The sequence below is a fragment of the Aquarana catesbeiana genome, linkage group LG04, assembly GCF_042186555.1.
Source record: "Aquarana catesbeiana isolate 2022-GZ linkage group LG04, ASM4218655v1, whole genome shotgun sequence".
Taxonomy (NCBI): domain Eukaryota; kingdom Metazoa; phylum Chordata; class Amphibia; order Anura; family Ranidae; genus Aquarana; species Aquarana catesbeiana.
In genome coordinates, this window is record NC_133327.1 from 325,028,507 (window position 1) to 325,048,524 (window position 20,018).

The following is a 20,018-nucleotide window of genomic DNA, read 5'->3' on the forward strand; positions in this document are numbered from 1 at the left end:
AAATGCTATGTGTGGCGGAAAACGAACACTGCACATCACCCTGAACACACCATCCCCACCATGAAACATGGTGGTGGCAGGAAAGCTGGTCAAAGTTGATGCGAAGATGGATGGAGCCAAATACAAGGCAACCTTAGAAGAAAACCTGTTAAAGTCTGCAAAGGACTTGAGACTGGGTCAGAGGTTCACCTTCCAGCAGGACAAAGACCCTAAACATACAGTCAGAGCTACAATGGAATGGTTTAGATCAAAGCATATTCATGTGTTAGAATGGCCCAGTCAAAGTCCAGACCTAAATCCAATTGAGAATCTGTGGCAAGACTTGAAAATTACTGTTCACAGAAGCTCTCCATCCAATCTGACAGAGCTTGAGCTATTTTGCAACGAAGAATGGCCAAAATTTTCACTCATACCCAAAAAGACTTGCCGCTGTAATTGCAGTGAAAGGTGGTTCTACAAAGTATTAACTCAGGGGGCTGAATACAAAATGCATGCCACACTTTTCAGATATTTATCTGTAAAAAAAAAAATAAAAACCATTTATAATTTCCCTTCCACTTCACAATTATGTGCCACTTTGTGTTGGTCTACCACATAAAATCCCAGTAAAATACATTTACATTTTTGGTTGCAACATGACAAAATATGGAAAATGTCAAGGGGTATGAATACTTTTTCAAGGCACTGTAGTTCAACCAATTAAAGGGAAGTAATAGTGACTCTTATCATATCAAGGCTTTATATTGGCATGCATTCTAACATAGGTGTCAAGAAAGCTCACTAACAAACTAATTGTTTTGACAAGGCCTGCCAATAATGTCAGTGTTTTGAAATTAAGGTGTTATATGGTTATGGTTATAATTTATTGCCTGGAGTGTTAAATCCATACAATGTAACAGTTTGCACTATATTTCCTGCATTCCCTAGCTTATACTGATATGTCCTTTCCAGGTATGATCTCATTCCATAAAAAAGTCACGTGGTTTGTCAGCTCATATGGTACACATTATACTGTAACCTTAGAGTCATGCAGTGCAGTCTGCCAAAACAGGTAGGGTTGAGCTGAACTAAGCAAACCCATTTATGTATGTGATTATCAAATTATCATTTTATACTTAAACTGTACTGCGAGAGAACACCTAAATGCTCTAATTTGACAAATAAAGTTGCAAATAAAGTTGCAGAGAAAGTGGGAGAGAAACTGAAAATAAAAACGCAACCCTTTTAATAAAAGTACTGTTTATACGTTTATTTTTGTGTAATGTTCCTGTTCAACATAGAAAATAAATGTACGGACTAATATGAAACATACAGATTGATATTCTAAAAGTTTATCTATAGCTGAAATTTTTTTTTTAATTTTTGAAATTGTGAAAGGAAAATGCTCTCTAAGATAGTTGTCACTGAAAATTTTCCATTGGAATGCTTTTGACATTTAAAAATGTAACTATTAATGCTGGTGACATTAAATTCAGGACAAAAAGGGAAAAAAAAGAAGCATAAATCTCCTTAACGCATAAATAGAGAATGATAAAAGAAAAAAATGAAACAGAGCTTGTAGCTCTTCCATACTTTAACCAAAACATAAAGAAAAGTTTTGCCTTTAGATACAATTTAAAAACATAAATGTAACACCAAATGAGATCCTTATTTTCCAAAAATAATCCATATATATCTACTACTTGATGGCACTGTATTCTACTTTTAATTAAATCAATTTTTATTATGTTTTTCTGCCCCTTGTAATGTCCTGTGTGAGCTCCCAAAACTCTTCTTTTTCCCCTTCCTTATTTCCTCACCTCACTTTGTTCAGAAAGCAAGCATTGCACATTAGTTGTGTTAATGCGTACGGTTTTATGCACACTACAAATCCCATAATCCACCTCAAAAGCAATTAAGAGAGGTTGGCTACATTCCTACATACAGTTGGACCATGAGAACAAACGTTACCACCCTCTAACCCAGGGGTAGGCAACCTGGGGCCCTCCAGCTGTTGTGGAATTACATTTCCCATGAGGCATTGCAAGGCTGGCAGTTACAATTACTCCCAGAGGCATGATGGGACTTGTAGTTCTGCAACAGCTGGAGGGCCCCAGGTTGCCTACCCCTGCTCTAACAAGAAGTTGGATCACAGCAGGAAAAACAAAAGGAATTTGGAGATTTAGAGGAGGCTCAGAGCAATGGAAGGTACTTTTTAGGCTTAGAATATATGCTTGAATATTTTTTAAACTAATTTAGCGAGTTTAGTGTAATTTCCAGAATTTGTGTGATAAATGTGTTTTGTCACAATTCATACAGTAAATGTTTACATTTATAATGGCAAATATCAAAAATAGAATGGAACCTATATAGAAATGTATTTACCAAGATTTATTTGGTAGTAAACTCTGCTAACAAAAACCTTGATTAAATGGTCTCCCTGCAAGGTTATGCCATAATGTGCTAGTATACATCTCCTGCTTGTCAAACAGAGCCCTCCATCGGCACTCTGTCCCCTCTCCAGGAACTTTCATTTTTACCCGGTCTTCCTTCCTCCAGGTTTGCACTGTCCAGCTGTTTAAATGGCTGGGCCACAATGACATCACTGAATCACGATAGTGGCACAGTGATCTCAGCATTGACAGCACATTGAGTGTGTCCTGAATGTACAGCTTATTGTGCACATGCAGTGACATAATCAGCTCCTGTAAATATCTCCTAAACAGTGCAAATTTAGGATATATTCACTGTGCTTACAGGTAAGCCATACCGCTTTAATTACTCTATAAAAAGCATGGATAATCTTTTGCACAAAACCATGCCCACAACAAAATGCCCATTTACAGTACATTTCTGTCACTTTTGTCAGCTTGAAAGTTGTTGTGTGGCAATGGACTGAAAAACCACGGTAATTAGACCTTAAAAGAAAAGTTCAGGATTTAAAAAAAACCAAAACATTTTTACTCACCCAGGTGGATGCAGTGTCCCCCGCTGGCTCTGTAGTGAGAACTGAGTGATCAAAACACTGCTGATCGCTCAAGTCTCCCCTCCCCTCTAAGCAGAGAGCCATGACTGTCAGTCAGTCCCCCTCCAACACTCACTGGAGCGCTAACACTCACTGGAGCGCTGGGCTATGGAGGAGGTGGGAGGGACTGGCTCAGGCTCTCGGATTGCTGGTAAGCTGAGTGGGGTGCCAGTCCAGGCATCTGGGTTGATCCTGGTCATATGGTTGGGATCTTATCCGAGCCTGGACTGGCTGAGTGACGTCAGCTGACAGCAGGCTTTAGCTTGTTGTTGGCTGAAAATGGGTCACAAGAGTGCAGAACAAACTGCACTTCCGTGTTCCAAATCTGAAGTATAGCCAAAAAGGTTTTGGCCATACTTCTGATTTAATACTGGAGAAAAGAAAATTAGCATAGCCAATCAGATTTCACCTTTCATTTTATGGAAACTTTTATGAGTTGCTATGAACAGTAACTGCACTGCTGTGCTCATTTTCTTTTATATGAGGCTAATGTCTAAAAGTGTTCTGTACTACACATTTACATATCAGCGGCAAGGATAACTTAAAGTGGACCTATACTCACACTTTAACATAAAGTACATTGGCACTCTTGCTTAGATGGATAAATAGTGTCTGAAAGTCTAGTAATTTGATCATGTTTGCTCTGCGGAATGGAAACACTGGTTAATCTGAACTCTGACCACATGACTAAGTGCCTTTGGCCTCTCTCACTTTGTTTAACCTTACTAGCAAGACTGCTACAACGGTTTATAGGAACACCTGAGCATAGGTACCCTTTAATTTCAGCTGCTCTATATCTCAAAGCATCCTTCTTCTATTTAGGTAGACTGAAATAATTGCATGCTTGTAATCACACCAACAACATAGACAATAGGGCAGATATCAATAGTACTACATATAAGACTTTGAGGTACAAGTAAGAAATATGCTGTAAAAAGAAAGGTGGAATCGCACACTGTGAGTTTGCCCAGTTTCAGATGTGTCAGAAAGGCTTCAGCTTTGCCTCCTCCCAAGCTATACCAAGCTAACATGTTTCACCCACTCATGGGCTTAATCATATACTAAGCCCATGAGCAGGTGAAACTCGGTAGGGTGGGAGTGGCTTGAGAGGAGGCAAAGCTGAAGCCTTTCTGATACATCAGAAACGAGATAGCCTCCTGTGTGTGCTTCCAACTTTCTTTTTTCATCGTTGGTGATTAGGTGAGACAGACCTTTGGGGATTTAGCACCTGGAAGGGTCTGAATCACTGAAACAACATACTGGAGCTTTGAGTGGTGCTCTGTGTCTTAATGGGTCTCAAGACATATGCTGTGTTACAGTAACCTAAGGTCACATATTAGGAAAATGGGGTCAAAGAGAAAATAAGCAGGACATGTATATAATATTTTTTTTTTCATCAAGAGATGTGATGGTAGGGCTAATAAAAACAGCTTCCATGAAATTCAGCACTTATGTTGCCACATCAACATGAATCTTGATTCTGATTCCTGGCTACATTTTCCATTTGCTGTAAATAGAGCCTCAGCGCAGTCCCAGACTTCTCAGTATGGCTTAAAGCTCTAATAAATAGTTTCTTCTCATATTCTGAACGAAAGAATGTGTCTCCTCCTTTGTAACCGAAAGTCCAAATTTAGCTTATAGAAAAGTTATTAGAAGACTAAAATAACAGAACACCAGCACATTCTTTCCCATTTAGAGATATGAAGTCAAACAAAGGAGCTCTCTGTCAATGGAGTAACATTTATTATTTGCTTGTCCTTTTTTAGCTATTTTATAATAACATGTTAGACAGATGGTGACTTATAATATGGGTATTACCTTTCAGCAGAAATCACTTAGACACACGTCAGTTTTTCTTATTTTGTTAGTGGTGCAACCTGAAAATACCACTTTCCTTAATTGTTAAAGCAAAGCTACATTTTTAAAAGGTCAGACAATATTGGAAAACAAGCACATAGCAGAGTATAGATCAAGAAATCAAGATCTCTTAATCTGTTTACTACAATTACCACTTACCACATTATTTATGGTGCTTGTGGTGGATAAAAGCCAAATATTACCTATCAAATATGAAGTGACTGATGCCTGTTGCCCCAAACCAAGGCCTCAATACCACCATAAATAAATATAGCCAGCACTCGCTGGCAGCCTGCAATACTTTATTTACTTGAGGGAATACAACATACAGTCCTTCAGGCTCAAGTGCATTGACCCTCAGTGGGTCTTAATCATTGGCTATGATTAAGGCCCACTGAGGGTTGATACGCATGAGCCTGGAGGACTGCATGTTATATTCCCTCACGTAAATAAAATATTGCAAGAGCTACAATTGGTGGCAGCTATATTTATTCATTCACATGTGCTGGAGCTGATGGGGTCTTTCCGCTGCACCTCACTTACACACATGGATACCTGAAATTGATGAGCAGAAGCTGGTTGTATACTTAAAGTGGTGGTAAAGGCAGAAGATTTTTTATCTTAATGCATTCTATACATTAATATAAAAAGCCTTCTGTGTGTAGCAGCCCCCCTCAGTCCCCCTAATACTTACCTGAGGTCCCTCTAGATCCAGCAATGTGCGCGAGACACTCAGCTGGCCGGGACTCCCCTCCTCATTGGCTGAGGCAGCAGTGCTGCGTCATTCGCTCCCGCTGATGTCAATCAAAGTCAGTCAGCCAATGTTAAGAGAAAGGGAGTGGGCCGGGCCACAGCTCCACGTCTGAATGGATACACAGAGCTGTGGCTCAACTCGGGTGCCCCCATAGCAAGCTGCTTGCTGTAGGGGCACTCAACAGGAGGGAGGGGCCAGGAGCGTGGAAAATGGGACATGAGAAAAGGAGGATCTGGGCTGCTCTGTGCAAATCCACTGCACAGAACTGGTAAGTATAAAATGTTTGTTATTCTTAAAAAAAAAAAAAAACGAGACTTTACAATCACTTTAGTACCACCATGCTTTTACAGTATATACATCATCCAATGGGACCATGTTTTGTTATGTCAAAATATCAGAAAATGCTACATAGCAACATGATTCTATGTAGAGTTTTCCGATATCTTGACATTGTTTCTATTCTATTGTTCATTCTATTCTGATGTTTTACACACATACAATGTATGTAGAGCATAAATAGTAATGCCCTGTACACACGGTCGGATTTTCCGATGGAAAATGTGTGATAGGACCTTGTTGTCGGAAATTCTGACCGTGTGTAGGCTCCATCACACATTTTCCATCGGATTTTCCGACACACAAAGTTTGAGAGCAGGATGTAAAATTTTCCGACAACAAAATCCATTGTCGGAAATTCCGATTTTGTGTACACAAATCAGACGGACAAAGTGCCACGCATGCTCAGAATAAATAAAGAGGTGAAAGCTATTGGCCACTGCCCCGTTTATAGTCCCGACGTACGTGTTTTACGTCACCGCGTTTAGAACGATCGGATTTTCCAACAACTTTGTGTGACCGTGTGTATGCAAGACAAGTTTGAGCCAACATCCGTCGGAAAAAATCCTAGGATTTCGTTGTCGGAATGTCCGAACAAAGTCGGACCGTGTGTACAGGGCATAAGAGAAAACAAACACAGATGAAAAGACAAGCCATGTTAATTATAGACTGTAAACTTTTACTCCTGTTGTATCCTTTTTGCTGTATATGTTTTGTTATTTAACTGTATACACTTGTTTCAAATAATTTAGCAGGGATTTCAGTTAAAGCATAACTAAAGGCAAAACTATTGTTTTTAGTTTTGGACAGAGTGCAGAGGGATTAGAACACCTGTCAGGTTTTATTGCAGTCTGTCTCCATGTTAAGGAGATCCACCCTATCTATTTGTCCTGTTTACCATTATCATTGAAAGTGAAAGTTAAAGAAAATCTCAAATTTTGTGTTGTCCCAAAATCTTCCAATAGGGACCTAGTTCTGGTGACTTGGGGGTTCCCAAGGAATTTGCTTCATTTGCAGGAATTTTCTATTACTTCCTGTTTGGCTATGGGGCACAGATGGTGAAAAAAAAAAAAAATGACAGGAGTTAGAAACCCTCTCTTACCCTATCCAAAATGTAAAAAAAAGTTTTGCCCATAGTTCTACTTTAATTTCAGAATTCTTGGAAATGCAAATTTTGCAAAATGTAAAACTATTTTCTTTTGAGAAATAATAAGAAACGCTTATAAGGTCCGTGAGTTTTATTTTAGCCATATACAAGTGAATCACCGAGACCTGCATACACTTAATGCATTCAGTACATCAAGTTATAATCAAATATAAAATAAACAAGTTAAAAATAATAATTGCACACGGAAGGTGCAGATGTATTCTGTGCTGGACTGTATTTCCCTTCAGTCAAAATGTAAAAAAAAATCCTTAAAAAGATGTCTGTTCTGGAATTGGGAAGAGCATCTTCTTTGAACCCTCATCAACTCAAAATGAACCTTTTGTACAAGCAGCGGGTCTTTAATATTTAAATTCTGACAGCTGGTATTTCAATAATTTCCCCCTGCTCTAAAACCCCATTTGATGCTTTATATATTTATTTATTTTGAATAAAAATAGTAACAATCATTTTTATACAACATAAATTAGTTTTGCGATCGTAGCTCCTGACTGTCCCTGATTTCAAGGGACTGTCCCTCATTCAGACCAAAGTCCCTCTCTCCTCAATTGTCCCTCATTTTAGTCTGATCTATATATTGTATAAAAAATGCACTATTTATCTGTAAAAAAGTATTTCCCAGTGCTAAACCTTTCATCCAATTTCTAAATTGCTGCATTTGTAAGTTCCAAAGATCAATATAAAGGAATAGAAGTTGTAAAAAAGAATTTGTGGGTTTAACCAATCCATTTTTTTAAAATAAATTTCTCCTTTAAGGAGGGCGTGGCATTAGTGTGTGTCTTATGCCTACATACTTTTGTTAATAGGTATCCCTCATTACCATTGCAGAAAGTTGGGAGGAATGCTACTAGAGTTCAACCGACAGCAATAAGCTTATATTACTATTAACCAATCACAAATCACAACCCTATTTTTAGCTGTCCCATGATAAAAAAACTGGCTTCACAGTCCAGGATGCCTTGTCACCCATTATTTGAACAAGTACTATTGCAGTCACAGCACATTTTTTAGTAATACCATATATGCTCGAGTATAAGTCAAATTTTTCAGCCCTTTTTTTTGGGCTGAAAGTGTCCCCTTCGACTTATACTCGAGTCACCGCCGTCTGTCTGCATGATCAGCGTGTCATGCAGGCAGACGGCGGCCGGCGTGTGATGATAGTGTTCGGCGGCTATTCCAGCATTCAAAAGCCGCGCCTCCTGCTCGTCTGTGATAGGCTGAACAGCTGTCAGTGTACAGCCTATCACGGACATTCTCTCATCTCGTCCGTGGTATGAGAATGAGAGAATGTCCGTGATAGGCAGTCAGCGGTCAGCCTATCACAGACGAGGAGGAGGTGCGGCTTTTGAACTGTGGAATGGCTGCCGAACACTATCATCACACGCCGGCCGCCGTTTGAGGCTGGAGATCGCCACAGGGAGGCTGGAGATCGCCACAGGGAGGCTGCACAGGACACAGGTAGGCTGCACATTCACACAGGACACATGCACACAGGACATGTACAGGACACATGCACACAGGGACACAGAAACACAGGGACACAGGATACACATGTACAGGACACAGGACACATGCACAGGGTACAGGTAGGCTGCACAGGACACAGGGAGGCAGGCAGCTGCAGATGGGCATTGTTGACTCTCTGCATTTCTCACCCTCGTCTTATACTCGGGTCAATAAATTTTTCCCAGTTTTTTGTGGTAAATTAGGGGCCTCGACTTATACTCGGAACGACTTATACTCGAGTATATACGGTAATTAGTGACAGAGGTTAGGAGGGGGTCTAATGCTGGGTTCGATTTAAAACAGTGTTCTTTCCATCATTTTGATTGTTTTTTCCCCTCATATTATCAGACTGCACTGAAAGATTACATATTTTATAAAATACTTCAAAGACCATGACTGTTGCAACATTTTAGCTTAGTCAGACAAGACTAATGCCCTGTGCACACGATCGGACGTTGATCGGACATTCCGACAACAAAATCCATCGTTTTTTTTTTTCCGACGGATGTTGGCTCAAACTTGTCTTGCATACACACGGTCACACAAAGTTGGTCGGAAATTCCAAACGTCAAGAACGCGGTGACGTACAACACGTACGACGAGCTGAGAAAAATGAAATTCAATAGCCAGTGCTGCTCTTCTGCTTGATTCCGAGCATGCGTGACACTTTGTGCGTCCGAATTGTGTACACACGATCGGAATTTCCGACAACGGATTTTGTTGTCGGAACATTTTATAGCAAGCTCTCAAACTTTGTGTGGCGGAAATTCCTATGGAAAATGTGTGATGGAGCCTACACACGGTAGGAATTTCCGACAACAAGGTCCTATCACACATTTTCCATCGAAAGATCCTATCGTGTGTACAGGGCATAAGCCTTGAGCCTGAAAAGTATGCACCTACATTTTATTAGTTTGACTATACTAGCCAGTAAAAAGTTAAATCTTTACAGAATCTTCAACACCGGATTGTGTCAATGCCTACTGGATGTAAATTATACATTTGTAAAATATGAATACAATTTGTAAAATTGTAAAAAAAAATTCCATTGGAAAATGAAAAACCAAATGTGAGCGTGTACAATGCATATTGGTAACCCACCTATTGATTTGTGCTTTTCAAATTCTCTGTTTTCATTACAGTTATAAACCTGATTCCATAAACATTAAATAATAGTGGGGATTTCTTTCTTAATACTGTATTAACTAATCAACAAATGTGCTTACCTGTCAGTCACAGCTTTCATGAATTCCTCCAGAAGGTCATCATAAGGCTTTCCCCTTACTCTTTTGTGTCTTAGTCCAATATACAAAGGGTCCTTTAGTAATTCCTGTTGAAGAAAAAGCATTATAAGGATCACAGTCTGGGCTTTTTTTCTCAAGGAATAGGTACAAGTACTTACCCCCTGTCTCCGCCCCCTACTCACCCCCGAGCACTGTTCCTGATCTCCTGCAGCCAGCAACAATAGATCTCCCAGCAACAATAGACCCCATGCAACAAATTACAACTCTCCAGCAGCCTGAAACAAAGGACCCCTCCCTCAACAGTAGATCCTTCACAGCAACATACAACCTTCTTAGCAAAAATAGATCCCCCACCAGCAACAATAGACCCCCCGCGACAATAAATCCCCAGTAGCCAACAATAGGCCCTCCAGAACACTCCACCGCCTCTTGCCATAACATACATTCAGTGCTGGAGGTGCCGGACTGCGTTACGCCCAAGTTCCCGCTGAAAAAAGCCCTGCTTACTATATATAAAAGGCATAATTGTTTGTATTTTTGCTCAAAGAAAGGTAAGCCATTGGTAAAATCAGCATACAAAAAATACATGTCATTCCATTAAGTTATCAGTATATCTTTGTGGTACATAGTCTCTTTAACTTGCAAAGTCATCACTGTTAAAATGTCATGTTTATATATTGGTAGCAATGTTCTCATGAAAAGGACTGCCAGAAATATAACTGATGCTGTACATATTATTACATAATTACAGATTATGTGTAAAATCTGGCCATCTGTATTCTGAATGATGCATAGTATGGCATGCCCTATGGCAGTGCTCCATGAGAATGTGGCTAATAAAGTCTACTCCCTTCGGATGAAAAAACTTTTCTTGTGTCTCCTTGGCTCTTAGGGCTCATTTACACATGCCTTGAAGAGTGATCCTCATCTCCTGTTTTAACCCCTAAAAGCTCTAAAACTGCACTGCAACCATGTGCTTGCAGAGTGGTTGTTGTGTGGCCCCAATCACTTGAATGTGTCACATGGGGTGGGTAGTACTGCCCATCGAATGTGACAATGGGAAAAAATGTTGATACGCTAAGTTGCAAAGTATCATGGCCAAGGCATGTATGGGGAGGGAGGCTCAACTGACATTTTTTCCCAACCTCCAACTACAAGTGTAAACTAAGCTTTAGGAATACAGGTAAAGCAGAACAAAAAATCCTACAGCAATTATGTAACATTTTTTCATTCATATTCTATATTTTGAATTAAGGTAGCAAAGTCAAATTATAGGTGTCAACTTGCAAATTCACCAAAAGGGTATCCTGGCTTATGACATTTGAGGATTTTCTATTGTCTAAAGGAAGGTATGTTCCCTGGCTTCTTAAAGAAGTTTCACTTCCTTTTTTTAAATGTCTCCTGTCCCACAGGGGACAAAGTACATTTAGTACTTTATACTATCTTTCTATGTGCTGTCTACATGGTTGGACAGGGTGCTTCCGGTTCCCCCCCACCTCTGTCTGACCATGGAGGTAACAAGGACACAAAATGCAGCTTGCTGTACTTTTTTACTTCGCTGCGATGATGTGAACTATGCCCATTACATAACATTGATTTTGAACTGTATATGCAGTGGAAATGTATTTAAAAAATGCAATCCACTGTACCTGGTGTGAATGGGCATTAAGTTTTCATTGCTCGTGAGACTTTTTTTTGGTGAATAGAGATCCATCTGATACAGTTTGATCTATCAGTGAATTTATAAATATCTCTCACGATTCTCGCGGCGTAACATCATCTTTCACATTATATAAAAAAATTGGGCTAACTTTACTGTTTAGTTTTTTAAATTCATTAAAGTATATTTTTTTCCCAAAAAACTGCATTTGAAAGACTGCTGCGCAAATACAGTGTGATGTAAAGTATTGCAACAACCACCATTTTATTCTCTAGAGTCTCTGCTAAATATAAATATATATATATAAATATATATATATATCTATATATATATATATATATATATATATATATATATATATATAGATATATATATATATTAAAAGTGCTATGTGTGTGGATGCGCTGCTCTCATTTATACTCTCTTTCCTATCTATGTATATCCTATCTGTTAGACATAATCTTATTCACCATCCACCTATTTAAATATATCTCATTAATCAACAATCATATGCAAATTGTGTAAATCATATATAAGTCCGGTGACATGTATCACATGATAATAAAGTCCCTTCATATATGCTTGCAAATCTTCCGTTAATTTGCCGTGATCGGCGTGCTCTTGTGTTTAATCAATTTAAAGTGACTTAGTGCTTCACCACCACCTGTGAGATTGGCCACTCACCAGATATTTCTTTGAAACTGCACCTTTGGTTCATTCATAGGGATAACCACTCCACTCAAAGGGAACTTCTCCAATAGCTATACTAGGGCCTTAGTGTTCCTCATAAAAATGGATGAAAACGATCATCGCACAATAACGTTTAAAACCTTTATTTCATAAAACACAAAAAAACTATGCACTCACATTTCCAAGTGCCATTATGCCGGCACAGAGCTTTTCCAGCAGTTAGGGACAGGGTGGGCGCTGCAGCCCGGTTCGCCTGGTGTATGCTATGCTGTCTCCGTGTGCCGCTTGCGCTCCCCCCTTGTGTTCGTTCGCGTCCTCACCAATTACGCTCGTTCCCGGTCACGTGGGTGCAAAAATCTCCCAGCAGCCTCTACGCGTTTCGCATTCCAATGTGCGTCATCAGGAAGCTGCCGTTTGATTGGTTCTCGTTCTATTTATGTTGAGCCCGGGCGGAAATGACTCTGCCGCCATCTTGGATGTGGGTATTCCCTTAGTTCTATTCTATTGGGACTTCCTCCCTCTTGGCGCCATTTTAACTATGGGCAATTAGCTTATTTCGTGGTTATCCAGTGTACACGCCGTTTCCCCCACTCTACCATTATTCGTTCTTGTTCCGATTTGCCCATTAATATGCTAAAATTTTAAACCAACCCATCTGTATCTGCTGGAGAGGCTTTCACATATTAGTAAGTTAATGGCCCTTGTTGGCCCTTAGATGCTTTGGCATTATGAACATCTTATACATATTTTTATTCTTATTCCATGGCTGATTGCTGCACAATGTGTAATATGGAACAGCAAATCCTTGCTACTTCCAAAAAATTTTTTTTTTTTTTTTTTTTTTTTTTTTTTAAATACTAAATATGCAAATCAACAATATAAATTAAACTAAACTGGGAAATTAAAATAAAAATAAAAATAAAAATAAAATAAAAAATAAAAATAAAAATAAGAATAAAAATAAAAAGAAAAAGAAAAAGAAAAATAAAAATAAAAATAAAGAGAAAAATAAAATAAAAAGAAAAATAAAAATAAAATAAAAATAAAAATAAAAATTAAAATAAAAATCAAAATGAAAATAAAAATGAAAATAAAAATAAAAATAAAAATAAAAATGAAAATAAAAATAAAAATAAAATAAAAATAAAAATAAAAATAAAAATAAAAATAAAAATAAAAAATATATAATAAAAATAAAAATAAAACTGAAAATACCAGGGATGGAAAATTAATTTTAATATTAATAGTCTTCCAAAAAGCAGTTGATGTCGAGTTCCACGTTCAACCCCTGTGGCCTCATCGTGTCCATTTTAAATATCCAGTGGGTTTCATTCTTTGAAACCTCCCTTCTCATGTTGGTGTTCCTCCAATTTCGTTCTATTCTATCTATTCCGTAAAATTTTAAATGTTGGGGATTTCTACCATGTATGTCCCTAAAGTGTTTTGATACACTATGGTGTTTAAATCCTTTTTTGATATTTCTGACATGTTCGCCTATTCTTACTGACAAGGCTCTGGTTGTTCTGCCCACGTACTGTAGTCCACAATTGCACTCCAGTACGTAGGTGACATGTGTACTGCTACATGTTATCAACTTATCTATTTTATATGTCTGCTTGTTAGTGTTCGACATGAAACTTGTTACTTTCCTGTCTTTCTTATTAGTGGACCTACAGGCTTTACATTTTCCACACCTGAAGAATCCCTTCTGGTTGAAAAAAGTTGACAAACTTTTGGGGGGATCTGGCACATTTTTTACTATTTTATCCCTAATCCTTCTTGCTTTTCTGTATACGAATGTTGGTTTTCGGGGTAGTATCTTGCTTAGTTGTGGGTCACTACTGATGATGGACCAGTTCTTCCTTATAATATTTTCTAATTCTTTATATTGTGTATTAAAACCCGTGATAAATGGTATGTTATTATCCTGGTTTTTCTTCCTTGTTGTATTGCTGAGAATTACTTCTCTGTCCATATTGGCTACTTTTTTGCGTGTGTCCTCCAGTATATTTCTTTTATAGCCCTTTTCTATGAACCTGTCTATCAGGATGTCCGTCTGTCGGAAATAGTCCTCCATTTGGTCACAATTCCGTCTGATCCTGATAAACTGGCTCTTTGGAATGGATATTTTCCACTGGGGGTGATGACAGCTCCCCATTGGTATATATCCGTTCCGGTCTGTTTCTTTGAAGTGTGTTCTAGTCCCGAGCCTATTTTTATTTTTATATATTTCTAGGTCCAAAAAGTTGATTGTTTGTTGATGTACTGTGGCAGTGAATTTTATATCATACTGGTTACCGCCAATATGTTGGATAAACTGTTCCAACTGTTCTTGGCTTCCCTTCCATATTATCAGGATATCATCGATATACCATTTGTATAGCAGCAAGTGTGGCCAGCATCTTCCATAAATTTCTTCCTCCTCCCATTTACTCAGGAAGATGTTGGCCACACTCGGTGCATACTTGTTTCCCATATCCACCCCTTTGATTTGTCTGTAGTATTTATGATTGTGCCAGAAAAAATTATTCCCCATGGCCATTCTTAGTCCCTCCAAAATAAACCTCCTTTGTTTTAATTTTAGATCCGATAAGTTTTTCATTCCCCATGCTACTGCTGCCAGGGCATCGGTTTGTTTAATATTGGTATACAACGACTCCACATCTAGTGTTACCAGTAGTGTGGAGTTGTCTACCTTTAAATTTTTTAGATTGTTGATAACATCTTTGCTGTCTTTGATAAATGACTTTCCCTCTCCTGCTATAGGTTGGAGGAATACATCTAAGTACTCCCCCAACCTAGAGTGTACCGACTCAATGCCACTAATTATAGGCCTTCCTGGTGGCTTGGTTTTACTTTTATGGATCTTAGGGACTTGGTATATCACTGGTATTCTTGGGGCCTCTGTCAATAGGTATCTTCCTTCCTTCTTACTCAGGATTTTATCTGCTATGCCCTTGTCCAGGTATTCTTTTAGTTTCTTTTTTAACTCTCTGTTTGGATTCTTTTTGAGGGGTTGGTATGTGCTTAGGTCCTTGACTAATCTTTCCAACTCCTTATAGTAGTCCTCTTTTGTTAGGATCACTACACCTCCCCCCTTATCAGCTGGGCGTATTACTATGTTTTTCCTAGTTTCTAGTTTCCTTAATCCCTGCCATATTCTGTCCCTGTTGCATTTTATTGGTTTGATATTTTTTATCTCCTTTTCCACTAACCTTTTGAACACCTCTATATGTTGGTTAGTAGTGGACCTGGGGTTGAACGTGGATCTGTTCCTCAACTTGCTATGTTTATATACCGTGTCGGTTTGTTGGTATTGGGGTTCTCCTTTTTCCAAAAAATGTTTCTCATCCTGATAGACAGGTTCATAGAAAAGGGCTATAAAAGAAATATACTGGAGGACACACGCAAAAAAGTAGCCAATATGGACAGAGAAGTAATTCTCAGCAATACAACAAGGAAGAAAAACCAGGATAATAACATACCATTTATCACGGGTTTTAATACACAATATAAAGAATTAGAAAATATTATAAGGAAGAACTGGTCCATCATCAGTAGTGACCCACAACTAAGCAAGATACTACCCCGAAAACCAACATTCGTATACAGAAAAGCAAGAAGGATTAGGGATAAAATAGTAAAAAATGTGCCAGATCCCCCCAAAAGTTTGTCAACTTTTTTCAACCAGAAGGGATTCTTCAGGTGTGGAAAATGTAAAGCCTGTAGGTCCACTAATAAGAAAGACAGGAAAGTAACAAGTTTCATGTCGAACACTAACAAGCAGACATATAAAATAGATAAGTTGATAACATGTAGCAGTACACATGTCACCTACGTACTGGAGTGCAATTGTGGACTACAGTACGTGGGCAGAACAACCAGAGCCTTGTCAGTAAGAATAGGCGAACATGTCAGAAATATCAAAAAAGGATTTAAACACCATAGTGTATCAAAACACTTTAGGGACATACATGGTAGAAATCCCCAACATTTAAAATTTTACGGAATAGATAGAATAGAACGAAATTGGAGGAACACCAACATGAGAAGGGAGGTTTCAAAGAACGAAACCCACTGGATATTTAAAATGGACACGATGAGGCCACAGGGGTTGAACGTGGAACTCGACATCAACTGCTTTTTGGAAGACTATTAATATTAAAATTAATTTTCCATCCCTGGTATTTTCAGTTTTATTTTTATTTTTATTATATATTTTTTATTTTTATTTTTATTTTTATTTTTATTTTATTTTTATTTTTATTTTTATTTTTATTTTCATTTTTATTTTTATTTTTATTTTCATTTTTATTTTCATTTTGATTTTTATTTTAATTTTAATTTTAATTTTTATTTTATTTTTATTTTTATTTTTATTTTATTTTTCTCTTTATTTTTCTTTTTATTTTTATTTTTATTTTTATTTTTATTTTTATTCTTATTTTTATTTTTTATTTTATTTTTATTTTTATTTTTATTTTAATTTCCCAGTTTAGTTTAATTTATATTGTTGATTTGCATATTTAGTATTTTTAAAAAAAAAAAAAAAAAAAAAAAAATTTTTTTGGAAGTAGCAAGGATTTGCTGTTCCATATTACACATTGTGCAGCAATCAGCCATGGAATAAGAATAAAAATATGTATAAGATGTTCATAATGCCAAAGCATCTAAGGGCCAACAAGGGCCATTAACTTACTAATATGTGAAAGCCTCTCCAGCAGATACAGATGGGTTGGTTTAAAATTTTAGCATATTAATGGGCAAATCGGAACAAGAACGAATAATGGTAGAGTGGGGGAAACGGCGTGTACACTGGATAACCACGAAATGGGCTAATTGCCCATAGTTAAAATGGCGCCAAGAGGGAGGAAGTCCCAATAGAATAGAACTAAGGGAATACCCACATCCAAGATGGCGGCAGAGTCATTTCCGCCCGGGCTCAACATAAATAGAACGAGAACCAATCAAACGGCAGCTTCCTGATGACGCACATTGGAATGCGAAACGCGTAGAGGCTGCTGGGAGATTTTTGCACCCACGTGACCGGGAACGAGCGTGATTGGTGAGGACGCGAACGAACACAAGGGGGGAACGCAAGCGGCACACGGAGACAGCATAGCATACACCAGGCGAACCGGGCTGCAGCGCCCACCCTGTCCCTAACTGCTGGAAAAGCTCTGTGCCGACATAATGGCACTTGGAAATGTGAGTGCATAGTTTTTTTGTGTTTTATGAAATAAAGGTTTTAAACGTTATTGTGCGATGATCGTTTTCATCCATTTTTATGAGGAACACTAAGGCCCTAGTATAGCTATTGGAGAAGTTCCCTTTGAGTGGAGTGGTTATCCCTATGAATGAACCAAAGGTGCAGTTTCAAAGAAATATCTGGTGAGTGGCCAATCTCACAGGTGGTGGTGAAGCACTAAGTCACTTTAAATTGATTAAACACAAGAGCACGCCGATCACGGCAAATTAACGGAAGATTTGCAAGCATATATGAAGGGACTTTATTATCATGTGATACATGTCACCGGACTTATATATGATTTACACAATTTGCATATGATTGTTGATTAATGTGATATATTTAAATAGGTGGATGGTGAATAAGATTATGTCTAACAGATAGGATATACATAGATAGGAAAGAGAGTATAAATGAGAGCAGCGCATCCACACACATAGCACTTTTAATTTTTTCTTTTGAGAATTTTTTGGATGCAGCAGCCATAGATATCACTTTTATATTGATTGATAGAACAGGTTTTGCGCCAGTGACACACACATTTCAATATATATATATATATATATATATATTTTTTTTTTTATATTTTTTTTTTCTAGCAAAAAATAATGATTTTAACTTGAAACCAACAAGTGTCAGAAAAAGGTTTAGTCTTTAAGTGTTTAAACGTCCCTCATTTACAGACCGAAGTTCATTCCTTTGATCTAAAGAACAAAACCTTACAATGCTTATAGTTAGCTCAGCAGCTGAGGAATGTTGTTAAGATCGCGAGGGGGAAAGAATCGCAATCTCAATTCTTAACAATTAATCCAGCAGCTCTAATATCTGCTACAGTTGTTTACAACCTTTAGGCTACTTTCACACTGAGGCGCTTTACAGGCGTTTTAGCTCCAAAAATAGCGCCTGCAAAGCGCCTGTAAAGCGCTCTCCTGTCACTCCAGTGTGAAAGCCCGAGTGCTTTCACACTGGAGCGGTGCGCTTGCGGGACGTTAAAAAAAGTCCTGCAAGCAGCATCTTTGGGGCACTTTAGGAGCGGTGTATACACTGCTCCTAAAGCGCATCTGCCTATTGAAATCAATGGGCAGCGGCTGCAAAGTGCTTCGGCAGGGGTGCTTTGCGGGTGCTATTAACCCCTTCATTGGCCGCTAGCGGTGTTTTAAAAGTGCCCCACTAGCGGCCAAAAAGCGCTGCTAAAACGACGGTAAAGCGCTGCTAGAAAATAGCGGCACTTTACCATGACACCCTCCGCCCCAGTGTGAAAGTGCCCTTAGGCTCCTTTCAGACTAGCCCGAATCCAAAGTTGTGCGATTTTCACTTTTGTTTGCAACTTTGGAGTCCGGTTTTAATACGACTTTGAAGTGACTTTGGTAAGACTTTTACACTCTCTGGCAGTGAAGCAGTGTCAAAGTCAGATCAAAGTAGTGCAGGAACTTTTTCTGAAGTCGCAGCGACTTCAGTAGTGTCAATTGGAACGGCTCTCACAGAAATTTCACATGTCCTTCGACTTGGGATATCACAGCCTTAGACTGCCTGATTATCGTCCAGACCTTCTGAAGACTTCTACCATTATCATTATTGATGTGTTTTTTAAATCTATATTGATAATCTGAGCAATCTAGTTTTACATCATGCACTACAGGCAAGGAAGTGGTGCACATGCAGGAATGCTGTCTCCTATGGCAACAGTCTTTAACAGTTCCTAACTCAAAGGTAACAGTTCCTTCAGCTTCACTACAACTGCCTCTTGTGGTTCTTCAACACTGAGCTCCCGGTCTCTCACTAGACTCTCTGATTCACTGACTGATCCCCTTGAGCTCCTTCAATATTTGCAGTGGTACCTCCCTCAAGCGTCACCCACGCTTCCCCTAGCTTGGTACTCCAGATACTTGTCAAGCTTCACCCCTGCTGACTGGCTCGGTTCCTGGCTTGACGCACAAGGCTTCTCTGGAAGCATCACCTCTGCTGGTTGGGTCCCTGACTTGATCACCGCCTGAAGTTTCCCGATTCCCCATTGTGCCAGTTCGGTGAGAATGCTGCTTTGGTACTTGCTTCAGCTACTTACTGTGGTACCTGGTAATAAGGTGTTTGGATGCTTTGTGGCGACAGCTTCCCTTCTACCTCCAACCACTGACAGGTTCTCCAGTTGGCAGAACCATCATTTCTGGTTGAACTGCAAGCCACAATCCCAACCCTGCACTGCTCTCTTACTTCTGGATAGGCCCTCCCACAGCCTAGCAGCCAGATGCCCCTGGGATAGGCTCAATCTCCGGCCTAGCAGCCTGGGGCACACGACACATGTCCACCCAGACAGCGTGGCACAGAACATAGATAACATGACTCCACCCGAATATATAGGCTCTCCCAGCAAGCCAAGGGATCCAAAAAAAACTCTGCCCATTGGCTGAGATACCCCATATACCCCTAACCCGACCTTGGTTTGTCCTTCTCATATCTAGTACCACCAAATGCCCGGCCACGTAGTGGTAGAAGAGAAAAGTACAACTAGGCCAAGCTTAGGGAGAAATCAATGGATCTCTAACACTTGACCAGGGTA

General features: G+C 38.9%; 1 protein-coding gene across 1 annotated transcript in view; it reads right to left on the bottom strand.

Moving 5' to 3' along the window:
- The window catches only part of ME1 (malic enzyme 1), a 388,415-nt gene that overhangs the window by 181,392 nt on the left and 187,005 nt on the right, over positions 1-20,018 (bottom strand). Inside the window, exon 6 of the mRNA XM_073626879.1 lies at positions 9,849-9,952. Coding sequence (XP_073482980.1) covers positions 9,849-9,952 — 104 coding nt within the window. The remainder of the gene's footprint in view (positions 1-9,848; positions 9,953-20,018) is intronic.